This window comes from Hippopotamus amphibius, chromosome 5, assembly GCF_030028045.1.
Source record: "Hippopotamus amphibius kiboko isolate mHipAmp2 chromosome 5, mHipAmp2.hap2, whole genome shotgun sequence".
Taxonomy (NCBI): Eukaryota; Metazoa; Chordata; class Mammalia; order Artiodactyla; family Hippopotamidae; genus Hippopotamus; species Hippopotamus amphibius.
In genome coordinates this window covers 138107600-138126845 of record NC_080190.1, presented here as the reverse complement: position 1 = coordinate 138126845, position 19246 = coordinate 138107600, and the positions used below count along the sequence as shown (strand labels likewise).

Genomic DNA, 19246 nt, shown 5'->3' with positions numbered 1-19246 from the left:
TCATATGCCCACACAACTGAGGATATTTACTACATGGCTCTGCAGAAGAGTTTGCCAAACCCTGATCTAAACGAAAATATATAATCATACCAGTTATACGTGTTAAATTATACAGTTATACATGTTAAATTATCCTTTTCAGGCACTTTTTTTCTCTTGGCCACGCCATGCAGCATGCGGGATCTCAGTACCCAGACCAGGGATCAAACCCGTGCACCCTGCGTTGGGAGCACAGAGTCTTAACCACTGGACCACCAGAGAAGTCCCTTTTAAGTACTTCTTAAAAGAACTAATTTTCAGGAATTCCCTGGCAATCCAGTGGGTAGGACTCGGTGCTTTCACTGCTGTGGCCTGGGTTCATTCCCTGGTTGGGGAACTAAGATCCTGCAAGCTGTGCAGTGTAGCCAAAACAAAACCAAAAAAAAAAAACCAGAACTAATTTTCAAATAGATAATCCTTTTAGATTTCTGTCCTCTGGTTTTCACTCAGTCAGTAATATCAGTGCACTCCCTTTGAATGGCAAATGCCAGCCAGCATTTTGAGCAAGGGACATATTCATCACCAACTTTCTTGAGAAATGGAGCTTAATTTTTAATTAAACAAATACTTTCATCTCTTTTAGAGCATTGCATCCAAGAGTTTATTACAAATTTTTTGTGTTACCAAAGAATAAAATAAACAAAGATTTATACCGTATAATAAAAAATAACTTCTGGAGTAAAAGCCATGAAACTTCTCTAAAGGCTCTGTGGCAGGGTTACTCAGCCCCTGTCCCCACCCACACAGGTAGGAAGCATCTACTTACAACCTGTCATTTCTGATGTTTCCCACTGACCAAAAGGGAGGCCCAGCAGCTTAACACATCTCTTAAGTTGAATGCATGGGCTGCAGGACAGTGAGCTGGTCCAGCATGTGGTCAGGAGGGACAGTAGTCTGGAATCCTCCTGCCACCTGGTAGCAAGAGTCAGCTGTCCCTCTCCACATGTGTCTCAGCACATTTCCCTTTATCAGAGGGTGCTCATGAAGCCCTTGAAAGGGAGGTGTAAGTTACAGTGCTTCAGGGAAGGATTGGGAGAGAGCCAGGTTGCCACTGGGTGGTCCTTCTGATTTAACCATGTGGTAAAGAGAACTACCTTCTCTGCACACACATCTCCTACCCCATCAGGCAGAACCATGGTGAAGGCTGGAGGAACAAAGTGGAGGTCACTAAACTGATATGAGGTTATTTGAATGCAGTTGTTAATAATCACTTTGCTAAAAAAAAAAAAAAAAAAGGAAAGGCTTCAATAGACATTAACAGGACAGGATGCCAGGACCACAGGTGTGAACTGCAGCTGTCCTCTGTTCTTGAATAACATCAGAAGCAAGGGGGAAAAGCTAAACCTTAAACATCACTAACATAAAACATTAAACATTCCCTTGGCGCTTTGGGGGCTGTGGAACTCTCCTTAGAGAGAAGACTCAAGCTTCCCCTCATTTCATTGCCATTTCCAAAAACTCTGCCTCTGACAATTAATACCACCAGGATATAAAGCAGCCTGTAAAAAGGAACTACTTTCCTCACACATTGATCTCAGCTTAGTTCTTTAAGACACAGCATTTTAAATATACACTTTTTGTTTATTTTGCTGCTCTAATCTGCTAAGATAGAATCATAACTACTCACTCGATTTCATTCTACTCTTTTCTTCCTTCTTCATTCGCGCATCGAATATTTTTATTTCCACTATGTCTGAGCGCTGTGACAGGAACAGGGACACAATGGTCAACGAGGCAGGACACACCATGAATGTGGACAGCCCTGGTTTTCAGGGCAAGGGGCATTGTCTTCATGTGTATCGTCCAGAAGAAAAAGGTGCTCGGACTGTGACTCCATGCCATGTGTTACGTTACGATGGCAGTAGCTTCTGGCATGAGATTTTCATTTGCTTCCAGTGGTCTTTTGCTTCCTCTGACCCCTACCCCTCTCTGGAGCAGTTTTTGGAGCTGTCCCAGGAGGTACGGCACTATGGGTACGTGCAGCTGGATCCCTGTACCTGTGACTACCCAGAACCGGGCTGCGGGGCCATGCTTTCTGTTGGCAATAATGAGATCAGCTGCTGTATAACCCTGCCTGATAACCAGACCCGGGACGTCATTTTCCAGATGAACAGAGTGAAGTGCTGGCAGGTCACTTTCCTTGTGAGTATCTTCGCACCTTGCCTTACCCGTGATTTAAAGCCTCCATCCATGATTTTAAAATCCTAGTGTTCTTGGATGACAGTGCTGGTATTGGGGAGACAGATTTGCCATTTGAATCAGTACCTTGGGTGGACCGGCATCTAAGCCACAGTAAGCATCACCTAGTGGTAAAACCTGTCTATGATCTGGTACAAGTTCCCCACCCTTGCTGTGGAGACAACCATCTTCCCACCTTCCCACTGCAGGCTTCTCTACTGATTGAAGAGTGTCTAAAGTAATAACAACATGTAGAAATAATAGCTACCATTTATTGAGCACTTAATATGTACTCAGTACGGACAAGATCTCTATGCTCGGAAACTGAATGCTGCCCAACAGAGCTATTTCTAAGGATCCCTGGCATCATACCTACACTGCCATCTCCTCCCAAGAGAAACCCTCTGATCAGACTTATTGAGTGCCTATTTTGTACCAGGTGCTGTGCTGGGCAATGCCACATCTGCTATTTAATTAAATTCTTAAAAATAACCGAGTGAGCTAAGAGGGATTATCCTCTTTACACAGGAAATGGAGGTTAACTAGTAGAGGACAAGTGCTACTAGAGCAATCATAATACCCAGTTGCTAAATTCATGAAACCCATGGGGATCTTTTAGCTGGCTCAGTACTAGGCCTGTCTGCGGCATTTGGTACTGTCAACCATATCTTCCTTTTCAAAAACTCCCCCTGCTTCCTCCCTTAATTTTGTGGGCTGCCTCTCCCTCTGACCACTACTGAAATGCTGGTGCTTCCTGAGGCTCCGTTTTTAACATCTTACCTCTGCATATTCCCTAAAATCAATTACAGATGCCTGTCAGAAGGTCCAGTATTTCCTACTGCATTCTTGACATCGTCACCAAGTGTTTCATAGGCATCCCAAACTCAACCTTTCCCCAAACCAGACTCATCTTTTCCTTCTCATGCCCATCCTAGGGTTCTTCCTCCCGTGTTCCCTGCCTTGGTAAAAGGAACTTCCACCACACTCCTTAATTGCCAAACCAGTCATCTTGAAATAGTCTCTAGCTTTTCTCTTACCTTACATGTTGTGAAAAACAATTTTTTATTGAAGTATATAGTTGACTTAGAGTGTTTCAGGTGTATAGCAAAGTGATTCAGTTTTATATATATATATATATATATTCAGTTATATAGCAGTTATATATATAATATATATATATTCTTTTTCAGATTCTTTTCCATTATAGGTTATTACAAGATATCAGATATTATCCCCATCCTGTGTAGTAGGTGCTTGCTGTTTATCTGTTTTCCATATAGCAGTGTGTATCTGTTAATCCCAAATTCCTGATTTATCCCCCCACCCCCCCACCTTATACCTTTAATCGCTGATGGAGGCCTGGTCTATTCTGTGATCCTGCCATCCCTCACAACGCTCCCTTTTGCTCTGCCCTCACAGCTTGGCCTCAACATTTCCTGCCTGGATGAAATCCATAGCCTCCTTGCCCTTCTTCCTGAGCCACTCTTTCCCTCTTGGGGTCAGAAAAAAATACATCATATGATTTCAGTCTTTTTAAACTATGGGAACTTGTTTTGTGGCCCAAAGTTTGGTCTGTCTTGAAATGTTCAATGTGCACTTGAAAAGAATGTAAATATATGCTGCCACTATTAGGTAAAAGTCTATAAATATCAATGACGTCAAGCAGTTGATGGTGTTCAGACAGCCTCTATGCTTATGTAGTTCTCTCTACTTGTTCTGTCCGTTTTTGTGAGGAGTGTTAAAATCTTCAACTATGATTGTAGATTTGTCCATTTCTTTGAGTTTTATCAGTTTTTTTTCCTTCTTTTCCTGCCTTGTTTTGACTGAGTGACTATTTTATGATTCTACTCATTTGCATCATTGGTTTTTGTTTGTTTTCAGCTATACTGTTTTAATTTATGGTTACTTAAGAGTTTTTAATATATATCTTTAACCTATTGAGTCTACTTCCAAGTATTACACTTTTTCACAAAAAGTGTACAAACCATACAACAATGTACCTGTATTTGCCACTTCTGTCCCTTGTGGTATTTGTTGCCATACTTTATTTTTACATATATTATAAGCCTCATGCTATAATTATTGTTGCTTTAAACAGTTAATTATTTTTAGGTAAACTTTTAATTTTGACATAATTACAGATTCACATGCAGTTGAAAGAAATGGTTCAGAGATCCTGCATACACTTTACCCACTTTTCTCCAGTTATTACATCTTACAAAACTATAGTACAGTATCACCACCCAGGATATTGACATTGATACAGTGAAGAGTCAACACATTTCCATCATCACAAGGATCTCTCATGTTGGCTTTTTATAGCTGCATCCACTTTCTCCCACCCCCATCCCTCCTTAAACCCTTGCAACCAGTAATCTGTTTGCTGTTTTCATATTGTATCGTTTCAAGAATATTATATAAAAGTTTTGGAGGTAATGGATGTATTTATTACTTGATTGTTGTGATGATTTCATGTATACATGCATACATCCAAACTTTTCAAATTGTGTACATTGAACATGTGCAGTTTTTTGGACATCAATTATACCTCAATTGAAAAAACAAACATACATAAAATAAGATTATGTATTGATCAGTTGATGACAATGTTGTGACCAGAGGTTCGCAGGAACCTAAACCTATATTTCCCCTTGGGCTGTGTTTCAGTACCCACTAATTTACTGTTTATGGTATAGAACATGACTCTGTGAATAATAAGAATTGACTGCGTTTAGGGGGTAAAAATATAAGTAAAAGAAAGGAACTGATTACCTTAAAAAATAAAATATTACATGAATATAATCATACAGTATGTAGCCTTTTGGGATTTTCTTTATTTAGCATAATTCTTTTGAAATTCATTCAGCTTGTTGTGTATTTTAGTAGCTTGTTTCTTTTTGTTGCTGAGCAGTATTCCATGGTAGGGAATGGCTAAAATTTGTTTAATCACTCACCCAAAGAAAGATATCTAGCTGTTTCCAGTTTTTAACTATTATGCATAAAGCTTCTATAAATATTCACATATAGACTTTTGTCTGAGCACAAGTCTTCATTTTTCTAGGATAAATGCCCAGGAGTGCAGTTGCTGGGTCATGTGGAAGTTGCATATTTAATTTTTTAAGAAACTGCCAAACTGTTTTCAAGGGGGCTGTGCCAATTTACATTCCCACCAGCGATGTACGAGCAATCCAGTCTCTATCCTCCTCAGCAATTGGTGTTTTTACTATTTTTTATCTTAGTAATCCTGATAAATGTGTAATGGTATTTAATTGTGATTTGAATTTGCTTTTCTCTCACAGCTAATGATGTTGAACATATTTCACGTGCTTGTTTGCCATCTGTATATCTTTTTGGGTGAAATGTCTTTTCATTTCTTTCACCCATTCTCCAATTGGATTGTTTGTTTACTCTTCAGTTTTGAGAGTACTTAAAATATTCTAGATACTAGTCCTTTGTTGGGTATGTGGTTTGCAAATATTTTCTTTCACTTTGCAGTTTTTCATTTTCTTTTTTTTTTAAGCTCTTTATTGGAATGTAATTGCTTTACCCTGTTGTGCCAGTTTTTGCTGTAGAACAAAGTGAATCAACTGTATTTATACATATATCCCCATATCCCCTCCCTCCCGCGATTCCTTCCCACCCTCCCTGTCCCAGCCCTCTAAGTCATTTTCTTAAGAGGGCCTTTTGCAGAGCAAAAGATTTTAATTTTGATGAAGTCTAATTCATCTGTGTGTGTGTGTGTGTGTGTGTGTGTGTGTGTGTGTGTGTGTGTGTGTGTGTAGTGTAAGAATTCTTTGCCAAACCCTAAATTCTGAAGATTTTCCCCCCAGGGTTTTTTGGGTTTTTTTTTAAAGTTGTATAGTTAGAGGTTATATACATTTAAGTCCCTGACCCATTCTGAGTTAATTTTCATATAGGGTGTGAAATTTAGAACAAGGTTCCCTTTTTTTTTTGCCTATGGAAGTCCAATTGCTCCAGCACCATTTGTTGAAGGGGCTATCTTTTCTCATTTGAACTACTGTTGTACCTTTGTCAAAAATTAGTTGTGCGCATTTGTGTGGGTTTGTTTCTGGATTCTCTGCTCTGTTTCACTGATCTTTGTGTCTATCCCTCCACCAATAGCACACCATCATTCTCTTCCTTTGTAACAGCTTTAGTGAGAAATAATTCACAAACCATACGTGTGCCACCCTCCAGGAGGGCAGCATTCCTGACAGTCCTACCTAGAGAGCCACAGTGAAGAGGGAAATGTTTCCCAAGGGAATTTGAAACTCCAGTAGTAGAAGAGAAAGAGATAGATGCTGTATAGCAAAAATCACAGGTGCTTCCTACCAGGCTTTCGGGATCTGGTCCTGCCCTACTTCTCTAAGCCTCTTTTCTCACCAGTCCCCCCATGCCTCGCAGTCTGTGCTTCAGCCACACTCCAATGTGTCAGACATGCCTCAGTGCATTTGCACTTGTTTTTTCTTCTACCAGGAACCGCCTGACACCATCACCCCCTCCCCCCCTAAAAAAAAAACACATAACAAACTTGGCTCGTTTCCACTTCTACTCCTATAACACCCCGCCTCCTCCCCACTGCCAGCCTTCCTTTACATCCTAGTCTGGATTAGGTGTCCATCCTGCTTACTTCCACAGACCTGTGTTTGCATCCCTTATGACACTTACTATATCAAACTATGATTGTTTATTTTCATGGCTCCCCAATACACTGATATTTATAGTTTCTTGGGAATAGGAATTGTCTCACTTGTTTTGATATTTTTCCCAGCACATAATAGCCACTCACATTTCCACTGAATATCAAATAATATCTTTTCCTTTGTAGGGGACTCTACTGGATACGGATGGGCCCCAGCACACCCTCAACCAGAACTTAGAGCTCAGGCTACAGTATAACGAGGATAGTCACTGGCAGTGGTTTGTTATTTCTACCAAACAGGTAAGTTCTTAGGGCAGAGCAAGAAAACCTTCTGTGCCCAAATGCTGTCTTGCATGCTAGGGTGGACAAAGCATTTTACCCTAACCCAACTGCAGTAGAGTACTCCAGTAGGCTACACATGCTCTTTTGGGCCTGTAATATCATTTATTTTGTTTGGTTTTTGTTTTATTTTACTTCACTACTCACCAAAACGTTCATATCAGTTAGAAATGAATTTAGTTACCAAGTAACATAAGATTCAACCAACAGTGACTTAGACCATGGGTTGGTAAACTTTTTTCCAAAGAAACGGTTGGTAAATATTTTAGGTTTTGAGGTTCATATGGCCTCTGTTGCAACTACTCAACTCTATTGTTGTAGCACAAAAGCAGCCACAGACAATACCTAAACAAATGGGTATAGCTATGTTCCAATAAAACTTTATTTATAAAAACAGGTGGGGGGCTATATTTGGCTTAGACAATACAGATTTTTATATTCTCATTAATAAGAATACTGGAGGTCAATGATTGGCATCTCTATAATTCTTTTGTCCTTTACGAAGTACGTAAAAGCTATCCCTTTTATCTGGAAAGCAAAAGCCTTACCCCAGAAGCCCCCCAGTAGACTTTCCATTTTGTCTCATTGGCTGGAACTGGGTCACATGAGCACTCCTAGCTGCAAGGGAGTCTGGGAATCAAGCATTTAGCATAGAGGAACAGGATTCATGATCAGTTTAGAACAAGCGTGAGTCATTGACTAGAGCTGGGTACATTGTCATCCCCAAATCAGGGTTCTGTTACGAGGCAAGAAGGGACAATGGCTGTTCAGTAGCAATAATTAAATTTGAAGTAAATTTGAAATAATTGAAATTTTAAAATCCATTAAAAAATCTAATTTTCTAAATGCCAAATCCAATTGAAAATTCTTTTTCTGAGATAACTATTTCAATTTGGAGTCAAAACTACAAAGGTTCTAAAGTGAAACCAAAATATCAAAATAATCTTTGCATCCACATTATATTCAACTTGAGTCCCTGAGATCACACGCCATTCTGTGCTCCACGGAGCATTCTGGTTTCAGGGAACCAAAGCTCCCTTTCAACTCTCTGCTAGTACAATGGTGATCAGGAGATAATAGATATCAACATCCTCTGAAAAACACAAAGTACTAAACCAACATCCTAGGTTAAAGAAATGGCTCCCCAGGTTCACCTTATATAGAAAACATCTATTAGGGAAATGATAGGATGGTTTGCTGAGGCAAGATCTGCAGTCACTTGGAAAGACACAGAGAGATTTTGGCAGTGAAACCACCCCCTTCCCCCAGAATGTTAAGTGCAGTAGTTAAATTTTATTATGGTCTTTTAATCTAGTCTGTAGCAAATGAGTTTAAGCCACTAAAGAGAGGTGCAATAAACATCCTTTTAAAGGATTCCTGGTAAGGTCTTATTTCCTTTGGAGTGTGGGTTTATTGATATGCACCCAAGGGCTACATCTGCAAAAGGCAGAAATGTGGCTTGTGTGCCTTACAAATACAAAACAGGGCTGGGGCCCAAATCTTTCCTGGGCTCTTTAAGTGGACGCTCAGTCCCTTTATATTTAATAAACCTTACCTGGCTTATAGCAGAGTCCTAACCTGCATATCTCTGTACATTGTATAGGAGTATGGAATCAGTCCACACCTTGCGAGACACCATTAAACACCCTTCCTAGCTGCATCAGCTCAGGTTTTGTTGTTTAACTATTTCATACCCTGGTTTTGTGTAGGTTACATATATGCACAGATAAACAGGGTTAGTTCTTAGCTAATCCAGGAAGGCAAACTTTGTTTCTGTGTTCAGACCCCACATCTGTGACTTTTTTCCTTATTGGTGGCACCCCTTTCTTTTCTCTTGCCTCCTTTCTCTCCCCTTAAGTAAAATGCAACCCATCATGCTCTACAGTCCCGCAAAACTTTGAAATGCTCCCTCTATGTAGCCCATTTGGCCTCTAATTCTGCTTTCTATGTCCAAGAGTTTTCTACATTGGCTACCACTCCAACCTGAGTTTTCTCTCCCTCTCCTCCCTCCTCCTCTCCTACATCACCCCCCCCGCCCCCTTCAGTGACCATTCATGAACACAAATTTATGCTGAAGTTCTGTAGCCTCAAGCTTTGAGCTTCAGTTGTCTCAGACCTCAGTAGGACTGAATGAGAAAAGAACAAGCCAAAAGTTGAGAGCAGAAAAAAGAGGGGAAAAGGGATTTGTGGGAAAGGAGCAAATGGGAAAATCACAGGGAACCTTAAATTTAGCACATGGGGTGAAGTTCTGGAAGAAGGAAGCCCCAGCGTCTGTGCAGCAGGATGGATGACACATGTGTCTTGACACTAACGGTGATGAGCCAACAATAACCCACAGGTGATGTTGGAGCAACTTCAGTCTTGATTAAAACTGAACAATTAAAAATACCAGAAAAATAAGAAAGTGCAGAAAAACAACTAATTTTGTCTTTAGTTCAGTAAAAGCTATAAGGTACTAATATATTCTTTCAAAAGCTATAAGGTACTAATATATTCTTTCAAACAACTAATTTTGTCTTTAGTTCAGTAAAAGCTATAAGGTACTAATATATTCTTTCAAACAGGTCTAATAATCAGTCTCTCAATCATCATACATACAGTTAAATATAAGATTGACCATCATCAGTTGGTTTGATTGCAATTATAAGCCAGTTTTTATTATTTGTTGCTCATAAGACATGAGCTGTTTACAAAATAATAGAAAAAAAATGGAATGTAAGGGGGGAAAAGTTTAATAATGAGATCCTGGTCATTTTTAATCTATCTTTTTATCTGTTTATTTTTAAAATTTATTTTATTTATTTATTTATTTATTGGCTGCATTGGGTCTTTGTTGCTGCACTGGCTTTCTCTAGTTGCAGAGAGGGGTGCTGGGGCTTCTCTTTGAGGTGGCTTCTCTTGTTGCGGAGCACAGGCTCTAGGCACTCGGGCTTCAGTAGTTGCAGTGCATGGGCTCAGTAGTTGTGGTGCACAGGCTTAGTTGCTCTGAGGCATGTGGGATCCTCCCAGACCTAGGGCTGGAACCCGTGTCCCCTGCATTGGCAGGTGGATTCTTAATCACTGCGCTACCAGGGAAGTCCCTTAATCTATCTTTCAAAAAAATTACTGCAAATATACCCATGTAATCAAGAAAATTTATGGTTACTTGCTAATTACATCTTATGCAAATTAATGAAAGTTAAAGAAGAACTCTAAATTCTTAAAAGCATACTATTGGAGGGCAGAGCACAAAATCTGCTTTGCGGTATGAAGAGGGAAGAAAGAGAATGATGATCTCTTGAATTGAGAGAGTTCTTTATTTCTGGGTTTCTTAGGCTTTTTTGCTGAGTAGCTGCTTAAAAAAGATGATCTCAGAAAAGATGGTAAAGCAAGCTGCAGAGAATCCAGAAATGGTAAGTGCTCTTATCTGTGTATATGTTTCACTTTGTTTCCACCATCAGCTGACACTAAACTACACTGATGAATTCCCTGGGCCAGCAAGTCTGGTCCTCAAGGGAGGAAGTGAGCCTCTCTGCCCTCTGGGAGCTCAGTCTTCAGAATTCAAGCCATTTTTCCAAAGAAAAATCGTCCTTGGATCGCTGAGAACTCTCTAACCCTGTATTCTGTATCCTTTTATTTCTGCCTTCCCCAAAATGGAAGATTCCAGATTTACCGTAAAAGCAACATCATAAAGACAGGATCTTGAGAGATTGTTAACACAGCAGCGATAAGTTTACATAAGCTTTGCAGTTTTGTCTCTAGAAAGAACTCAGAGCCTCTTGATACTTCCACTGTGCCAAATCAAAATTCCTTTAGCAGTTGGGAGAAGCCATGGAGTAAAAGAAGGTCTCAACTTTTTTCTCAGTGTAAAATTTACTTTGTTTTTCTAGTCTCCATCTCTTCAACAAAGGCCTAGTTACTCACTGAAAGTGTTGGTGGTGGACTGTAAAGAGAGGTCCTGAGATTTTAAACTTTCTACTTGCCTTGTCACCATCATGATATAAACTTGTCCCAAATAAGATGGTACAGTTTGATTTTTAAAAGTGATTACAAATACTAATGTTTGGTTGACATTTATAAACATAATTCTCTCGTAAAATAGTACACTGGTCTTTAAAAATACAACAGAAAATATTTGAAAACTTTCCCTAATGTTTTCATATAATTTTAGTGTTTTATAAAAGGGTGGATGATACCTTTAGTTCAACATTGATCTTTACTTGACTTTGCAGCTTTTTTCTAAGAAAAAACTTGCATTTTATACTTATTTCTCTTTCTTCTAGAACTGAAAATATTTTCCCAGGGAAGATAAAATTCACTGTCCCTTGGTATTTGAACACTTCAAAACGTACTAGAGAGTAGCAAATCAAAGCAATAAAAGAATCAAGAATGCTCTTTTTAAAAGAGTAATAAAATCTAGCCCCCTAGGCAGGATGGACCCTCTTAAGCTCCTATAGATATTATACATTATAAATATGTATAAACATAAACATAGATCATGTTTTATATATGTGTGTATATATATGTAGCGAGAGACAGAAAAGTAACTGTAGCCCCATTAAAAAGAAGTGTTCTCAGTTGTGGTTCAATAAAGTATAAGCTACTTGATGCAGGAAATACTTGTACAATGAGTAGCTAAAGAGTTTGCTCTATAATAGGAGAAGGTAGTAATCTATTTAAAGTTTTCAAGAAAAACAACCAGGCTACCACATTCCTTAGATTTGCATGCAAATTGAAATCTATAGTTTATCCCAGTGGCTGATACCAAAATCGGCATGGTAGTCAATAAACCTGGTATTGCTTTATCCAAATACTCAACAAGTTTTATTTCCACAAACTCTTTATTTCTTTCCTTATTTTGGTCCTTAGAAAGAAAAGCTAAGACCCTTCCTCTTAAAAACTGGATGTTGTAGGAATAGTCCACATTTCAAGAGAATGTTGTAGGAATAGCCCATATTTTAGTCTGGAATTTCATCTACAAACCCCTGGGTAGAATGGGGCCCTGGAAGGGAAACAGAACAGACAGATCAGCTGTTTGAACTTTGACTACGTTCTGGACCTCCTCACAAAGCACTGCTGATGAGAACAAGTCATTTATGGAGCTGAAAGTAGCCATGTAAATGTTTGACTGTGACATTCACTCATTTTCTAGGTAAACACATAAGGTCTGAACTGACACCTATTGCTTACAGAAGGCTTGTATGGACTAAGATACAGAGGTCTCTAATTTACAAGGCAGACTAAATTCTAAGATTTTGAGAACTGTGCAGAATCTGGGGAAAGAGAAATTGAGGAATCTGTAACCAGATGAGCCCCATAAATAAAGCAGATGGTCCCTAGGGAGATTAAATAGTACTGATTTACCCTGGTGAGAAGGAAGGAGTGAAAGAAGAAATTTAGTGCTAACTTGACGTTAATTAGCTTAGTTAGCTTTAGGCAATGCTTTCAAAGCCAAAACTTGAACCATTTATGAAGAGATTCTTAAAATTTGAAGTCAAACAAATGCACTAAAGAAAAATGTAAACATGCAACAAAAAACGTGTTAAATTCTTAAGACAGTATTAATTGAAAACCAGAAAGGGGAAAAAAAAAAGTGTAACATTCTTCTTAGAGCTATGCTGCTACACAAAAACCTAAATTTTTTTTTTTAATATTTGCTACTTTTAACTAGAACAGAATTAAAGGATTATTTTATTTGAAAATAAAGTATATTAGGAGTAGATTTGGCTGCCTATGACAAAAAAAACAAAACAAGACAAAATAAGTGTCTTGGACAAAATAAAAGTTTTTTTCTCTCTCATCTAAAAGAAGCCCAGAAGTAGGCCGTCTGGGGCTGGGCTGGTGGCTCCATGATGTTACTATCTGCTCTACCATCTTCAGTGGGTCTGAATTGCTACATTGGTTTTCTGAAAAATGGCAGAGAACAGGAGGCCTTCTGATTCCAGCTTGCCTCATACCTCCCATCCCCTCCCCAACTACCATTGCCATATACATTTCTCTCTCCACTCCTCTTTCATTTGGGGCAAGATCAGACTATGTAAAAGGCCATGGGGTTCAGAGATGGGTACTTTGAAGTGTGGTTCTATTATGGGATGAGAAGGGGAAACACCAAGGGCAGTGCTATCTGATGTCCCAGGAACAGCAGCCTTTGCACAGCTGGTGAAGTTCAGAAAACAAAAGGTACTGACATTACAGCCATCACAAGAATGGTCTGAGCATAGCAGGAGGACAAAGTTTTAGAGAGCCAGGGGGAGGTTACTGTGCAGGAATGAAGGGTTATGTTATTAACTCTGTTGATAACTCTGTTGATGAGAGAGAGTGCAGGAACACTGCATTAGGAAAAAATGATTAGCTTCCCCCCAACTTTATTACCCCAGCATATAAAATATATAAAGCCTATTGAAATAAGTCAGGGAAACAGATTATATCAGAAATTGCTTAACATTTGTACTGGGTTCTATTTTATTTATTTCTAAATGGGGAGGGGAAGGGGAAAGAGACTAGAAGAGAATGCTGAGAGGTTCCCCCAACGTCTGTATTTCATTGCACAAGACTACTTACAAACTATAATGTAATATTGTGAAATAATAATAATAATTGTGAAACATGTAAGATATCAGAACATTAATTTCTCATTTACCGAGACCTAATAATGATTTTTTTAAATTATTGAGATAGACTTCAAATATATGACCATCTCTATAACACTAACTTAAAGGAAATCTTATGTATCCTTCAAAGCAATGTGTTTTATGGCAAAATTATGTTAAAAGATAATGCTCTTTTGCAGTTTCATGTCATTTATGCCACTTATTTTGTAACGTCCCACTATATAGTCTTACATGAATAAAAAGCAATAATAAACGACTTAATTCACCCCCACATTCTATCATTTGCAAATGCCTGTATTTCCCATACAGTGGCTAGAAACTGAGGAGACTCCAGCATCAATAAGTTTATTTGTTGAAGGAGGAAGGCAGTTAGTAAAGAAGTACGCAGGATTACAGAGTGATAAGTTGAGATATGCACATAATGCATGGTTGTTTAATAGTAGGTCTTTTTCTGTAAGAAGAGTCTAAGGACCCCCTAAACCCTGGCTAGGAGTCTGACCTTTGTGTGATGTGACCTTGCCCTCTGACCTCCAGCCTCCGACCAGGGTCACCCATGGGGAGACCCAGTGAGGTTGGACAGTGGGAGAAAACGGAGCCTGGGGTATTTATTTCTCTAACGCTGTCCCTGCCGGGTCTACTGAGGGCCACAGCTCCTGTAGGTGACCTCTTCTCCCCGTTGTTATGGCCACTCTGATTCCAGTGGCAGCTGCTCCCCTCACCCCTTCAGGCCTAGAAGCAGCAAGAATCACCCCACCCACCCCAGCCCCTCCCTGCTAGCCCCTGGGGGCTCCCACATCCCATCACTGATTCACTTGAATCCTCCCCACACCTCCATTAAGCAGTTCCTTTTAGAAACTCCCCTCAATGACCCCAGGAGTAGGCCATCTGTTTTCTGCTGGGCCCCTGACTGTTATATTAAGTTTATCTTATGTTCATGAGGTATATTCAAGTATCTTAAACTTCCATTGGATTCTTGCCTTGATTAATGATGTCTTTTGATGAATCAAAGCCCCATTTGGCTTTGGTTCAGCATATGGATTGGAGCTCTGTGGATTATTTCTGGATTTAGGAGTTCATTTCGTGTGAAGTCCTTTTAAAAGCTGTGTTAAATCACAAAATCCGCAGGCAGCCACCAATGTTAAACATTAAGCTTCACTTCACTTTTGGGGACTCAATTTCTGTAACGTTGAGATACCTGCAAACGAAGGGGGACTGTGCAGATGACAAGCAGGTGTCCTGCTGACTGGCAGCCTGCGGGACCACTAAGAGGATTGTTGTGGAAGGAGAAATGTGCTGGTTAGATAGATTATTTGTGTGCTTGCTCCTCTGGCTGTGCTGACTGACACTTTACTAATCTATTTAGCAGATTGAAGTTCCAGAACAAGGCAAAAGTAAAACATACCACAGTCAACAAAGCCAGGTCTGTGAGTAAAATTATGTAATGGATATATTATAATTTTGATAAATCTGCCTGTTTTTCTCCTTTAAGTAACCAAAGGCATTCTACTTTTAAGATTAAGCCAGAATTCTCTTTCTCAGAAGATCCTCCATGTAGGCTGGTCCAATTGGACAACCATCACAGAAATACAGTGTTTTTACTGTAGCACCCAGTTGGTCTAGGAGAAATACTCTCCTGAGTTTATATACAGAAAACTTCCAAGAAGAACACAAAATTCTTTAGTGATTTTCTTCTCCACTCCATGCATTTTTTTTTTAAATCCTCTTTCTAGTTTGTATATTTTAGTGTCATGGACTTTCTGCAGTGTACTCTGTATAAAATGACTTTCAAGTTTATGAATTACTTTTTCCAGCATTTAGGTCTGCTGTGCAGATCATAATAACAGTAAATATCATAATAGAAAGCATTAATAGACACTCATTGCCAGGCTCTGTTCGAAGCACTCTTCTGTGGATCAGTGCGCTTATCCTCACCACAATCTTGTAAATCAGTTGAGGAAACTGGGGCACAGAGAGGTTAGGTGACTTGCTCCAGGTTGTACAGTTATCAATGGTAGAAGGAAGCAGGCAGTCACTCCAGAGCCGTGCCCTTAACTAAGTCTTCCTTTCGAGGTTCACATTCTAGCGTGGGCGACGAAATAAAGGTGGCCTTTAAGTAGCGTTTGAATGGGATTCATTATTGGTCCAGCTCGTCACAGAGCCTGCTGTGTATATAAAGGTAGTTGGTATATAAGTACAGTATTTATAAATATATAAGGTCCTTCCTTGAGTGAATAAGCTCAGAGAAAAATTTTAAAAACAGGCTAAATGCAGAGCTCTCTCTCTTACGTAATAACAGCATTTCTGGCCGCTTACATCAGAGACAGGAGGTGAGAACTCCACCAATCACTGGCTATGTTTCTTCAGGCAGATCAACAAACTAAATGTGTATGAAGGACTCTTGGGGTGCTTATTAAAATGCAAATTCCTGGGCCTCACCCCAAAAGATGGATTCAGTAGATCAGCATTTATAGCAAGAACTCCAATGGGAAACACTGCACCAAGCTTCAGTTTCTTTGTAAAATCACCCCATCACTTCAATTCATCCCTTTTGGCAGCATAGTGATGGCACAGAGCTGTTTCTCAACTTGGGCTGCATATTGGTATCACCTGGAGAGCGCAAAAAACTAAAGATGGCTGGGCCCCACTCTCAAAGTTTCTGATTTAACTGATCGGAGGGGTCTGGCAGTGGAATTTTTTAAAGCTCCCTAGGTGATCTAAAGTACAGCCAGGACTGAAACCATTATCCTAAAACAGTGGTTCTCAGAGTGGGGTTCCTAGACCAGGAGGGTCAGCATCCCTTGGGAACTTACTAGAAATTCAAATTCTCAGGCCCCAAACTTACTGGATCAGAAACTCTGGGGCTGGAAGCCAGCCATCTGTATTTAGCAAGCCCTCCAGATGAGTCTGATTCACGTTTGAGTTTGAGAGCCACTGTGCTAGAACAACAGACAACACAATAGTCAGCATGGGTGAGCAGCAATGCTAAGGCAGGTGAACCTCCCTCATGCTCTGAGCAGGGCCAGCATGTCAGAAGGGTGCCTGGTGTCCAATTATATGAATTCCAACTTTATAGAGAGCTTATCCTGAGCTAGGCACTGTTGTAATTGCTTTTCACATAAAACTCATTTAATTCTCACAGCAACGCAGGTATTATTACTATCCTTGGTTTGTAGTCAAGGGAACTGAAAACACAGAAAGGTTAAGAAACGTGCCCGAGGTCACACAGCTGATAAATGATGGAGTTAGTATCCTTACCCAAGCAGTCTTTATTTGTTATTTAACAAATAAAGTTTGTTTGTTCCTTTAACCATTCTGCCATTGGGCCTCTCTATCAAGACAAATCTCTCATAGAAAAAAAATTTTAGCTGTTCTGCCTAGTGAGCTGCCACACATTTATTTCACCAGGGCCAAAGCCCACTCTCCATGGCTCTGTCTTAGAGATTTATCAACACTGAAAGCCGACTGTTCACTCACTGCAGGTTTGTAGCAACCATAACTTCTTAAAATATTTTCAAACTATAATACTTTTTAAAACTTTGTGTGGGATGTACACTAAAGATTTGGGGTGAAGTTAACAATTGAAAGTCACGTGTCTTTAAGAGAGGGGGGACAAAGACAAGAGAGGCAGAGTTCAAGTACTACCTGGAGACATCCCAGTGCCTAGAAAGGTGCTCTGGACATGCCTACCTCTTCATACCAGTAGGGGGCACTCTCAACAGGAACAGATGTATATTAATCCCGGGAGCAAAGCTCCTACAGGGTAAAACCCCATTTAAAACAACCATAGCCTACAGATATAACTTTTCTTTTCCCTTTTAATTTTAATCTTTGGCCTTTTAACTATTATTGTTGTTATGGAAATTATTTCCTTTCATATATATTTCTGACTTCTCTGTTTACTTCATAACAGAAAGACTATTCTAGGTTTTTGCCAAGAAAAAACAAGATTAAGATAGCTGAAGTTGACTGTGGTTTTGGGACCATAAAGGAAGAAGATCTTTGAAGAGAAAGTCTAACTTTTTAAAGTGTTTTCAAAGGCTATCTTGACCCTGAAAGGGCTTGGGGGTTGAAAGTGGGCTTCCTACCCCCAATGGAAGAAATGTGACTCCTTCCCATTTTTTTCACATTCAGATGGACCATATTCATCAAGACTTCAGAACTCTGTTCATCTCAAGATTGAAAGGAAATGCAAACTAAGTTATAGTGACTTATAAATGACAAATGGCAAATCTGAATCAATTAGTATGGGGCTCATTCTTTTCTTTTTCCCCTAAAATAGATATTTACCTGGCTTCATGAAGCCTTTTATATGTTCTGATATTGCATGAATGAAAGGCTTAATATAAAACACCATAAATGCATGTGGGCTTAAGATCTGAAGACATGACTCATCAGCTGTGGCTCTAAGAAATGCAATCATGGAAAAAGAAATCTGGACTTCACTGATCCATACACAGCACCAGAGCAAGGAGGTGGTGAAATGCCGATTTGTTTCCTTATCTAATTCTTAGCCTACTAATAGATGTACTCAAAGTAATAGGTGCCCAGTTTTCTGGTTCTCCACTGTTGCAATTGTATTCTGTCCTTAGAATATTGATTCAGTTCAATAGTCATGACGCTATTTTGAATATTTTTATTTTGGAAACCAATGGGGCCTTGCACTCGATATCAGATACCTTAGCTTTAAAACTATGTATACTTTTTCACTAGACTTTTCCTTATCCAGTTTCAGTGCATCATGATAATTAACAGAATTATATATGGAATTAAGATTGCAATAAGGGAGAGGGACAGAGGAATCAATGTCATTAGATAAAGTGCGATAATCTAATGTTCTTTTCTAACTGGGTTGTGTAACTAATTATATAATAAATATGAAATATATTCTACTGAACATAGAATTTATTGATGAAAATTCTGTGAATGATTTTTTGAAGTGTGGAATTTATTAAGGCCCTACAATATTTATAAAGCAATGTCTCTAACCATAACTTCTAGCACCATAAAGTTTTTTTTTTTTCATGAGTCATAAAGTTTTGTATTTATATTTTAGGCTATAGTGGGACATTTATGCAAGGGGGAATCATAAACATCCCAAATCAGCCACAGTGAGTATATTAATGGGCTAGGATGCATTTTCAGATTAAAATAGAAGCTTCTCCTCTATTTTGCCAATTCAAGAATAGTCAAAGTCTATTTCTTTTTAATACAAAATGCCAACACTTTGTAAGGATCTATTGAAGACCCTAGGAATGCAAAGAGAATTTGTATTTGGGGTGAGAAAATGCATATATTAGATTGAACCATATGTAACTGCTGTTTTGCAGGTCAAAAATAGTTGGATGTTACCCATTTAATATGTTGCAAAGATATATAATTGTGAGTAATCCAAGACAGCATGGAGGAGGTGTCCAATGTGTAGTGTGGACCTATGTGTCATAGGAAGTGACGGGGGCAA

The 19246-nt window shown here is 39.2% G+C and overlaps 1 protein-coding gene across 6 annotated transcripts in view; it reads left to right on the top strand.

Annotated features, from left to right (window-relative positions):
- Positions 1-18682, top strand: part of SNX31 (sorting nexin 31) — a 66131-nt gene extending 47449 nt beyond the window's left edge. For 4 of the 6 annotated variants that reach the window (XM_057737280.1, XM_057737279.1, XM_057737277.1 and 1 more), the window contains 5 exons: positions 1978-2181; positions 7046-7159; positions 10513-10590; positions 15152-15208; positions 17920-18682. In XM_057737280.1, the coding sequence (XP_057593263.1) occupies positions 1978-2181; positions 7046-7159; positions 10513-10590; positions 15152-15208; positions 17920-17985 (519 nt within the window). In that variant the 3' untranslated portion in view covers positions 17986-18682. Of the gene's footprint in view, positions 1-1977; positions 2182-7045; positions 7160-10512; positions 10591-15151; positions 15209-17698 lie in introns of all 6 variants that reach the window. The other 2 variants (XM_057737281.1, XM_057737278.1) reach the window with 2 other exon arrangements.
- Positions 18683-19246: the final 564 nt, after the last annotated feature.